Source organism: Eurytemora carolleeae, unplaced genomic scaffold (genome assembly GCF_000591075.1).
Source record: "Eurytemora carolleeae unplaced genomic scaffold, Eaff_2.0 scaffold856, whole genome shotgun sequence".
Taxonomy (NCBI): Eukaryota; Metazoa; Arthropoda; class Copepoda; order Calanoida; family Temoridae; genus Eurytemora; species Eurytemora carolleeae.
This window is the reverse complement of record NW_019396743.1, coordinates 40797-52968: the sequence shown is the minus strand read 5'-3', so window position 1 is coordinate 52968 and position 12172 is coordinate 40797. Positions and strand designations below refer to the sequence as shown.

Below are 12172 nucleotides of genomic sequence, written 5' to 3'. Positions count from 1 at the left end.
ATAACTTTACAACCACACTGCGACATTAATTTACCACCACACATGTTATCATTACTTTCATGCCACAGCCCACACTATGTCATAACTTTACCACTGTGTCATTAAAATCCCGCCATACTGCGCTATTACTTTAGCATTCGCGCCACACTGTATCATTACTTTCCTGGCAAACTCCGTCATTACTTTCCTGCAACGCTGCATCATTACTTATTATTATTAATTTCCTGCCACACTGTGTTATTACTTTCCTTCCGCACTGTGTTATTACTTTCCTGCCACACAATGTTATTACTTTCCTGCCACGCTGTGTGATTACTTTCCCGCCACACTATGTTATTACTTTCCATTTCACACTATGTTATTACTTTCCTGCCACACTGTGTTATTACTTTCCTGCCACACTGTGTGATTACTTTTCTGCCACACTGTGTTATTACTTTCCTGCTGCACTGTCTTATTACTTTCCTGCCATACAATGTTATTACTTTCTCCTGCCACACTGTGTTATTACTTTCCTTTCACACAATGTTATTACTTTCCTTTCACACAATGTTATTACTTTCCTTTCACACAATGTTATTACTTTTCTTTCACACAATGTTATTATTTTCCTTTAACACTATGTTATTACTTTCCTTTCACACTATGTTATTACTTTCCTTTCACACAATGTTTTTACTTTTCTTTCACACAATCTTATTACTTTCCGTTCACACTATGTTATTACTTTCCTGCCACACTGTGCTATTACTTTCCCAGCACACTGTGTTATTACTTTCCCACCACACTATGTTATTACTTTCCCGTCCCACTCCCACTTCCATTTAAATGAGCAGTTTTTAATGAATAAACGAAGAAAAAAAAATTCTGATTTTGTATGTTCACCTGGCATAAACACAGACTAGAACAACCAATGCTGAGACTACTAAACCAAGGACTGAAACGGGTTCCCTACAAATAGTAAAAATATTGTCAAAACTACCCACAAAATCATCAAATATTTCCTTAACGAAAACAAAACATTCAGTCAATTAAAGTTAATTTGTTTGTGAAGTATTTAAAAATTTTAAAATATTTTTTTCTTTCATAGTTGAAAAGCAAAATCACAATTCTTAAGTATTGCTAGGCACATGCCTTCCAAATTTAGAAATTCTAAGTAATAATTTTTTGCCACCAGGTGGTGTAAAAGTTGCGCCATGGTTGCGGGTCCAGAAGTGAGACCATTGCTTTCCAGATTATTGAAAAATATGTTTAAAAAAACTTGTCCCCCTTCCTATACCTGTATTTGCAGTATAGTATATTGATGAGTACCCCCCCCCCCCAAGTAGTCCTCCCTACCCCTCCTACCTGTATTTGTGGTCTAGTATAGTGATGAGTACTCCCGTATAAGTCCTGACCACCCCTACTACCTGTATTTGTAGTCAAGTATATTGATGAGTACCCCCCAAGTAGTCCTCCCTACCCCTCCTACCTGTATTTGTGGTCTAGTATAGTGATGAGTACTCCCGTTTAAGTCCTGACCACCCCTTCTATCTGTATTTTTTAGTCTAGGGTATTGATGAGTACCCCTCATAGAAGTACTGGTTACCCATACTACCTGTATTTGTAGTCTAGTATATTGATGAATGTCCCCCAAGTAATCCTCCTTATCCCTCCTACCCTCCTACCCTACCTGTATTTGTAGTCTAGTATATTGATGAATGTCCCCCAAGTAGTCCTCCCTACCCCTCCTACCTGTATTTGTGGTCTAGTATAGTGATGAGTACTCCCGTATAAGTCCTGACCACCCCTACTACCTGTATTTGTAGTCTAGTATATTGATGAGTACCCCCCAAGTAGTCCATATAGTGATAAGTCCAAGTAAGCTCAGCAAGCTCCATCTAGAATTAGCAATATTAGTAATACAAAAAAAATATTTGTGTTAATTCTTTACATCCTTAAGAATGATAAAACATATATCATGACTATTGTTAGAATCAATTAAGTTTGCAAACATATATTTTTAAAAAACAAGATAAAATAAATTATATGTCATGCATTATGGATAACCCTGTATTATGTATTAAGATTATGTATTAGGTCGACTTCTTATTTTTTATATTAGATAAAAACAAGATTCATATTTAAGGAAAAAAAGAGAAAAATACATTTATGAATAATATTTTTTTTCTTTCAGAGAAGGTTTTGATAATGTATTTTATTTAATAACGTCCGTAAACCCAAATTAACCCTAAATTACAGGGGGTGGGGTCTAGTTTAACCCCCACCCCCTGCTTTCGTACAAAAAATTGTACATTGTAGATTACAGAAAGATTGAAACTTTTAAATAAAAGTTCTCTTTGGGAGGATGTCGATTGATGCTGGTTCGTTTGTTAACAATTGGGAATATACACATAACATATAGGAAAATGCATAAAGAAGAGAATAAATTCAACTCATGGTGCATTCAAAAGTTTGGGAATTGGTTCAAATCAGATTGGTTAATCTCACCAAGAGGAGTGGTTCAAAGAAGATTGGGTAATCTCACCAAGAGGAGCGGTTCAGAAGTTTCTATCTCAAGCTGTATATTACGCGGCTTCTCTGTTAGAAGAGCAGTATTTAAGACAAGCTAAAGCAACCATCACAGTGGTTAAAGTTATCTAGTATTACCTAGCTTCTCTGTTAGAAGAACAGTATTTAAGACAAACTAATTCAACCACCACAGTGGTTAAAGTTATCTAGTGTTATCTAGCTTCTCTGTTAGCAGAACAGTATTTAAGACAAACTAATTCAACAACCATAGTGGTTAAAGTTATATAGTATTACCTGGCTTCTCCGTTAGAAGAACAGTATTTAAGACAGGCTAAAGCAACCACCACAGTGGTTAAAGTTAAAACAAACAGCCAACTGTGCATAAATATGACAGCCTCCTAAAAAATTTCATAATTATAAACAAACTCAAAATTATACTTCTTAAATCTTTTTAACCTGATGGTGTAAACCTTTGATATCTCCAACTAAGACTATAATTCCATTCATAATTTGAAATATCTAAGGTCTACGACACATGGGTTGTAAATAAATTGGGATTTCAAAATCAGAGTTTGTGGCAAAGACTCAATTCGTTTCCTATAAAAGTGGCAAAAAAAATAATAATCTAGTAGTTAAATTGATACAATTAAAAAAAAACACTTTTTGTAATGATCTTATTTATATATAAAATATGCAGGCAAAAAAAAATTCCATTAAACAGAGATGGGGGACTTTAAAATATCTTGGGAATCAATGCTTCATCTCTTGATTTCAATTATCACTTCAGCGTGTATACGATCACCATGCGGGATGTTAATTAAAGATGAAATGAATCTGGAGATTAACAAAAGGTCGAGATTAAGTATTGATCTCGATAGGTCCTATTAAAGGGAGTGACCGGCTCGACGTGGTAGTTCAGCTGAGAGAAATTTTTCAGGATTCATTTGAGACCTATGAGAAGTATTTACGGTGTTTGATTGTACAGCAAGAGCGCTAATTCGATCGTTCAAATCATTCTGGATTCTCCATTCTGGATTCTCCATTCTGGATTCTCCATTCTGGATTCTCCATTCTGGATTCTCCATTCTGGATTTTCCATTCTGGATTCTCCATTCTGAATTCTCCATTCTGGATTCTCCATTCTGGAGGGAGGATTTTGATTTGTTTTTTAATGATCTAATATCGACGACAAAATATGAAAATTGTTAAAGTATTACAGTCCTATTTTATTAAGTGACCCAACAAACTACTTTGTTGTTGTTTTAACATTAAATTTAGTTTGGCGGCGTATTTGGTAAAATCCTGTACCTCTGCCTGAAATGCCTGACATCTCCATGTTGTGTCAACTAGTAGAGGAACAGGAGGATTTAAACCCAAGATAACTCCAGTTATAATTATCTAGATAAAATATTATAAATTTCCTTATTAGCTACACAAAATATTTTGTACAACTGCTGTTTGATTGTCTCGATGTCCGTCTGTATCCAATAAACATCAAAACGGCTAAACCGATCGGGCCCACATTTTGTGTGGGACCTCGCGGAACCCCAATGAAAGTTTAAGGATGATCGAATTTTCAAAGAGTCTCCATCAGAATTTTATTTATAAACATTTTAAAAAATCCACAAAATTTCTTTTATAAATCTGCGAAATTTTTTATTGTTTTTGTTTTACAGTGTACACAAAGAAAGAAAACATGTTCACAATTGAAATAAAAGATGGGCGCGAACCGCACTAAAAGCCTATTAATGAAAATAAATCTGAGCATTTTTAAAAGTTTTTTTTCACTACGTTAATTCATAATTGTTCCGGTTTCTGCTAAATTTGCTAAATAAATAAATAAATAAATAAATAACTAAATAACGAATGCCATGGTCGTTAACATTAACACTCGTTAACTAAAGAAGCAATTTCTGTTCAAGTATGTTTTAAAGCTAATCTCCAATTTTTTAAAAATTGTAAATAAAATAAAAACACTTTAAACTTGTAAAGACAACCTGGACAAAAATGAGACAGAAAGCTGAGAGCAAGAGTCCGGCTGAGGATTCTGAGCTTGGATTGGAGATACAGAAACAAATCTTAAAAAGACATATTAATTATTCTTAATCTCAACTCTAACAATAGTGGCTTGCCTCAATAAAAGTAATTCACTTTAGTTTTGTAAATCAGGCATTGCATCTTTGCATGGAGGGTCACTTGAAATTACGCGTATACAGAGAACATATCAAGCTGTATTTTTTTGAGTTATATAATTTAAATTTGTTCACATAATATAAAAACCTATCCTAGATTTTAATTAAAAGCTAAAGTAATGTAAATTTGAAATGTTGTCAAATTATACAATTGAACCTGGGAAGCTGCTGGGTTCACGGTATAAATAGTTCGTTTCCAGGTAGACACAAGGTTGACCAGCATGCTAGCAGATAAAAATAATATGAAAAATAATGATAACAATAATGATAATAATAATAATAATAATAATAATAATAAAGTATACCTAGACAGTATTACAGCAAAGGCTACTCCTGGCAGTAAAGTTCTAAAAAAAATGTCATAAAATAATTATTCATTTTTAAAGCTCCCTTTCGAAATTTTCTGGCAAGACACTAATTGTTTTAAAAAACTTTTTAAACATTGCCAAAATTCAGCTTAAGATCCAGACAGATCAAAAAAGATGTATCAATTGTTTAGTACAGGGTAGTAACGCTTTAGCTTTTAAACTCGCTGACACACTTCATCCACTTATTTGTAGCCCTGGGAATGTAGATTTTAAATCTAAAAAGCATTGTATGAGCAGTCAATACTGTAAAAATCCTTTAAAGTTTGAAGAAAATTGTGAATCATAAACTGCAACTTACCTAAGCAGACATGAAAGGTTCCCTACAGGGAAGAGAAGAGGAAGGGAAGATGAGAAGAGAAGAAGAAGACCAAGAAGAAGAAGATAATGAAGGGGAAGACTTTGTAGCTCTGAATCACTAAATAAACAAATTTTATAATCTTAATTTATTAGAAGGGGCCGGGGAGGGGAGTGGTTTACATGAATTGTGAAAAGACTGGACTTTATTCCCAGCTTGAAGCAAAAAGTGGGCTTTAACATAATAGGGGCGCCTTGAACAGGAGGGCGAGAACCTTTCAGATCGATAAGAAGAAAAAGTATGTTAATTTCACTGAAGAATTTAGTTTGATAGTTAAAAAATTGAAAATCTTGTCAAAATTGTCAAATACTTATTTCTCTAATTTTTATCCATGGTTTACCAATGTGGTTGAAAATGCACTTGACTATTGAATTTTCTGAATTTGCATATTGAAGATGGAAAATGTTAATTTTTAAATGGACCATGTTTCCACTTACAATTCTTGTTTTAAACAGTGAAAATAAAAAAGGAAAAAAAATATATATTTAATCCATTGAGAGTAAACACCTAAGAAGAAAGATAGACCGGTTTGTTGTAGCTGTAATGTAACGTAATAAGCAATTACAAATGAATCATTAAAATAAAACTTTTTTTTAATTAGTCCTTCATAAATTTAGATATTTGCACTTACCCCGTGAAATCAGCTCTGTCCTTCCTGGCTATAGTTAACCCAGTGTACAAGCCTAAAAATGAAAATATGTAAAGTCGCAAAAAGAAGTAAAAAATGAGAACCTGCAGACCTGCGGTTCAAAAAAGGAGAAAAATATAAACATTTATAATTATTAAATATTCCTCGTACCATTTCAATTATAAAAAATCATAAAAATAAATCGTTATAAATAAAATTGTAAGATTAACCAGTTGTTAATAAAAATATTAATTAATCAATTAATGGATCAATTAATGAGGAATAATTTGAAAAAGGACAAATTAAGTTTAGACTCCTAGATGAAAATAAGCCCGCTTTAAAAAATGTTTTTACATTTTATAATAATAAATAAATATTTGTTCAAAATGCTCTTATGCATTTATAAAAACTATCACATTTTTGAGTTTTTATTAAAATTGATAAATAATAAAAGGAATACATTATTGAACATTAATGAACAAGTTGTTATTATTATTGTTAAAGCAAAGTAAAATTCATTTGTTTTATTTATTTATTAGTTATTTATTAATTTAGAGTAATGAAATATGTTAAGCATATGTGCATAATGATTTGTTTTCTTACAGTGCACAGGCCATATACAATTAAGCCAGTACTGCGATATTTGCATTTATTTACTTTTTAACAGTGCATCTAAACATCCTTTGTCATTTACATGTACAAAACGGTACCATGTATTTAAGCTTTAATTTTTAACAGTGTATCAATATGCATTTTCGACTTATTTTTTAGCTACGCTTTTATAAATTTATTTAAAAATTTTACTTTTTAACAGTGCATTAACCCTGTCGTACCTGTAATAACAAGGATCAGCATCCCGAAGGCGGATATCCCAAGAGCTAAACAAATTAACCAGTTTCAAAAATAGTTCATCATCCATCTTAAACGGACCGTGATCGATTTTATTGTCTGTCTGTATTGTTAAAAGCTTCCGTCGAAAAAAGACACGACCAAAGTTTAAAATATCTCAAGTGTCTCAAGGTTTATGTCGAAACATACTTTTATAATTAGTGAATCATCTGTGGCACTCATTCAGTTGAAGGAATTAACTAATATCTTGCCACAAACTTTTTATCCTTATCTCTTTGCAACTTGATGGCAGAAAACTTTGATATTCCAAAATATTTCATCTAACAGAATAACAGTTTAAAATATGAAAGATCTTCGACATCGGGTTACATCGGGTTCTGAAATCAGAACAACTCTAAAAGTTAGTCTTCAAAGTGTCGCAACGCCTTGGCCTTTGGTTTTCTCACTTATACATTTTTGTAGCCTAGACATATACAATTTAAAATTGCAACGTGCAATTGTTTCTAGCTAAAATATTGTTTGCTTGGTTTGCAGTGAGGTAGGGATTTAAAAAATCAAAGTTAGTGGCAAGAACTATTGGTATCAAGCACAATCAAATTTATTGGTTAAATAAAAATAGTCAAATTTTGTAAATATTTAAATTCAAAAATAAATGTTTCAAAATGTTATTTCTAATGAAAAAGGTTAATTTGTCCCTATACTGCCCCACAGTGACTGTAGGTTGGACTCTAGAACAGATTTCAGGAAATCGTCATCATATTCAACAGTAGAATTTATACACAATCTAAATTTAACAACAAAAAAATCAGTTAATTTTCAGTTTAATTTTTTTTTTTAATGAATGTTGTTGTTTTTTCTTTAAAAGTTTATTTCTGTTTTTAAATGTTTTAACGTAATGGAAGATCTTTCCAAAACATTTCTAAGCTGGTATTCTCAAGGATATATTAATTTGAAATTATAACATGAAAGCGACATTTTTAAATTTCCGATCCTTTTTAAGTTTTCAAAAAAGATCGGAAAAACGATTGATCTCAGTTTCGTTTTGGATTTTTTAAAACTAATTAACATTCGTTTTTAGTAAAAACTAATTGTTTAAACTAACGATGTTTTAGTTTTAAGCGAGGTTTGTTAATTCAACTATATCTTTTATTTTTCATTAAAATATGCCACATTTCTCGCTTTATTCTAATAAAGGTAACTTTAAAAAACGATCGTTTTTACAATAATCGTTTTGGTTTCAGATTTTTTTTCATCGTTAACAAGTGAAGCGAACATTTTTCAAAAAAGTCGAAACTGCCCATCCCTGTCTTTCGATATTATATATTTACATAGAAAGATGTTCTGAGATTTAAACTTTTGTATTTTACGAAGTCAAACTTAATCTGCTCTTGTCCTATGAGAGATAGAGTCAATACAAGTCAGCTAGTTTTTACAGATTAAGAACTTCAATAAATTCAAATCTGAAATTTTAAAAGCAATTGTCGCGGGATCATAGTAGTTTCACACGTCCAGTATAGCCTCGGATCCAATCAGGGTTCACTCACGTGTTTGTGTGTACTCAGGACCAATAGAATAGCAAAGGTGACAAGATCTATCTATATATCTGTCTATTCAATTATTATAATCCCATTAGAGATCTATAAGTAAATTAGCGGCAACCAAATAGATTCAAGTACAATAGATGGCAACGTAGACTTTGTACACTCTCAGTACAGCTGTATTCTGACGTCACAAGTGTCAATTCAGTTTTTGTGTCCGACAAAATTATTAATAATAGTGATAATTTTAGAATAAAGTGCTTATCTTACAGTAAAATAAGTGCCATTTTATGTGTTCTTTATTTACTGTTTTTACACTTTTTTTATTTAATCTTGGAAGAAATGTCAACTCATGTGAGAAAATTTCGTTTTTCTTTTTATATTTGACACTTGTGACGTCGCTTATAAATTGGTTCATTGCCACCAATTGTACTTGATAATCTATTTGGCGGCAACGACTAATAGATTACTTTACTTATATCCAAACTACGGTTGGATTAGATATTATAAAGCACTATCTCCATCAAAAGTGTCGGCCCCAATACCTGTCCTCTTCCTCTAGTTGTATAGAAGGATAATTATTGTAGAGATTTAGATAATCTCGTTTATAATCCCCTGCTAGCATAAACAAACTCTCATCCATGTTCACAAATCTGAAATATTTATAATTTTTATTTATTTATTTTTTTAAGTTTGCGAAGAAATATTTGCTAAGTTTATAATGAATAAGCTATAGATAAAACCTTAGAATAAATGACATGAATTTTGTAATAAATGAAAAATTTGAAAAATAAATAGTTAAAAATAATATTGGAGAAGGAAAGAAGCATAAAAGATTCCTGAAATAATTTGAAAAAAAACAAGCAGACAAGACAATTTATTCAGTAAACAAATACGAACTAATAATTTAATGAACTAATTTAAAAACATGATAAAAGTTATATGCAGCAGGGGGTTAAACAAAATATTTTAAATTTAAGATATTTATAATTATTATTGACTTTGACTTTTGTGAAACTTAAAAAACCATTGGGAGCTGGACAAATATTGAATAAAACAAATGATGAATAAATGACCTTAATAGATAGAAATATATTATTAAAAAGATAAATAAATGAATAATATAAATGAATGAATGAATAAATGAAGAATATAAAAGGATGGATGAATAAATCAAGAATATAAATGAATGAATGAATAAATGAAGAATATTAATGAAAAGATAAATAAATAAAGAATATAAATGAATGAATGAATAAATGAAGAATATTAATGAAAGGATAAATAAATGAATAATAAAAATGAATGAATGAATAAATGAAGAATATAAATGAAAAAAATAAATGAATAAAATAAATGAATGAATGAATAGGTAAAGAATATAAATGAATGAATGAATAAAAGAAGAATATTAATGAAAGGATAAATAAATGAAAGAATATAAATGAATGAATGAATAAATGAAGAATATAAATGAAAAGATAAGTAAATGAATAAAATAAATGAATGAATGAATAAATGAAGAATATAAATGAATGAATGAAAAAATAAAGAATAGTAATTTATGAATGAATAAATAAAGAATAGTAATGAATGGGTGAATAAATAAAGAATATGAATAAATGAATGCATATATAACCTGGATGGGTTTAATTGAAGAATATTATATGATTCTATCTCATTAAAGGAGGAATCCATTTCCGCACGAAACTCCTAAACAAGCAAATAATAAAAATATATTTCACTGATTTTTCAGAGAACAAATTTACAGAATTTTGCGGCTTAAATTTTAGACGCGGCTCAAGTATGGTTGGTTCCACTTAAAATTAGATTCAATGTTTCAAGATTCAAACCGGCGCTCAATTGAAACCGGAATAGGGTTAAAGTGTAATAGTGCAAAACGGAATTATTGATGAAAACTCTTTAAAAAGGTTTAACACTTTCCGTTTTATTAAATTTTGTAAAGGAGAACCTTGAATAAATAAAATTAGTTTAACACTTACATCAAAGGAAACCAATATGCATTAAACACAGTATCATTTTATTCCATTGAGATAAAACCCAAATTAAAGAAGGTTAAATATAAAAAAAGAAAAAATTTGGATTACAAAAAAAAGAGAAAAGCAAAACAGTAAAATTAACAAAATGAATTTCAAAAAAGCATACATCATCAGAATTGAAGATAGTTATAAGACAATAGATTCTAGTAACAATAGATGGCAACGTAAAATGTGTACACTCTCAGTACAGCTGTATTCTGACGTCACAAGTGTCAATTCAGTTTTTGTGTCCAACAAAATTATTAATAATAGTGATAAAAGAAAAAAGTTTTTATCTTGCAGTAAAATAAGTGCAATTTTTTGTGTTCTTTACTTTTTGTATTTACACTTTTTTATTTAATCTTGGAAAACCTGTCAACGAATATGAAAAAAAATTCGTTTTCCTTGTTATATTTGACACTTGTGACGTCGTGTATAATTGTTTCATTTCTCTGTTGCCACCTATTGTACTTAATAATCTATTTGGTTATAAGGATGTAAATCAATAAAAAGCAAGAATTAGTAAAAAAAAAGATAAAAAGAGCAAAAGCTAGAATTAGAAAAAAACGTTGAAATTGAGACGAATGAAAGAAATAGTCCAATCATAAATGTAGATAATTAATAAAAAAGATCTATTTGTTAGAAATGTTTAAGGAACCAATAATAAAATAAAATAAGAATTAGATCATATGAAACAATAAGAGAACAAAGGGAAGAAAATATTAATATTACACTTGTATACAAAAACAGGGGGGGGGGGCAAAGAGAAATGTGATGAAAGGGGGGGGAGAAACATGAAAACAAATCTTAACAAAAGAAGAATTAGATGGAAATTTTAAGATGGTGTAATTGGCGGTTTACATCTTAATCTCAGTTTGTATGCAAATAAAGCTTGAAATTAACAACGAAAAATAATAGAAACTAGACAGTTTTAACAACAATGGGAGAAGCAGAAAAGCTTTCCGTCAATATTTAAGCTGTAATATATTATTAATGTTAAAAACACCTGAATACAAACTGTTGGGTTGAATAAGGCTGGTTCACAAATCTGCTTGGAGAAAGACTCCAGGTCCTCACTTATACTGCTGGATATACTCCGCAGCCCCTGAAAATTACAGACGTTTTGTACACTGGTCGGCGTTTATATCAATATAATGAAGACGACTGACTTTTCTAATCAAGTTTTTATTTCATACAAGCTTTTTTTCAAGTAGATGTCTATTGAGAGCATAGATAAATTAACAATAGCACATAGATGGATACTTGAAAGGATGTTGTCTTTTCAAGATTTTTCGTTTACAATAACCCTGAGGCAGATGCCAAAAATGAGTTACGCGCATGCGGCGTTGCATTACAAGACAGAGAGAGAGCATACGCGTAACTCCTCTGCTTTAGGGTTATTATAAACGAAAAAACCCTGAACCCTGAAAAGACGACATCTAGTGTCCGATCTGTTATTGTTAATTAATTCATGATTGAGAGATTCTCTATCTTTCCATGTTACATGTGTATCCATGCTGTTTGAACGCTTGGTAGAAATGAAAAGATTGAAATTGAAAATGGTCTTTATTGTGTTAATGTTTGCGATCGATAATGACTGTAAATAAATCTGGAATTTCACGTACACATAAAATATGTTTAGACACTTTTAACCCTATTCCTGCTGGGTGAGGGGTCAATTTGAACCCCCCC

General features: G+C 30.7%; 1 protein-coding gene across 1 annotated transcript in view; it reads right to left on the bottom strand.

The window, feature by feature from the left end:
* LOC111708086 (uncharacterized) overlaps positions 1-12172 on the bottom strand; it is a 60277-nt gene that overhangs the window by 7485 nt on the left and 40620 nt on the right. The window contains exons 33-46 of the mRNA XM_023481347.1: positions 11487-11585; positions 10081-10154; positions 8987-9094; positions 7599-7687; positions 6888-6932; positions 6058-6109; positions 5370-5486; positions 5009-5050; positions 4861-4927; positions 4509-4589; positions 3820-3909; positions 2806-2909; positions 1797-1880; positions 886-951 (exon numbers count right to left, since the gene is read on the bottom strand). Coding sequence (XP_023337115.1) covers positions 886-951; positions 1797-1880; positions 2806-2909; positions 3820-3909; positions 4509-4589; positions 4861-4927; positions 5009-5050; positions 5370-5486; positions 6058-6109; positions 6888-6932; positions 7599-7687; positions 8987-9094; positions 10081-10154; positions 11487-11585 — 1118 coding nt within the window. The remainder of the gene's footprint in view (positions 1-885; positions 952-1796; positions 1881-2805; positions 2910-3819; positions 3910-4508; positions 4590-4860; positions 4928-5008; positions 5051-5369; positions 5487-6057; positions 6110-6887; positions 6933-7598; positions 7688-8986; positions 9095-10080; positions 10155-11486; positions 11586-12172) is intronic.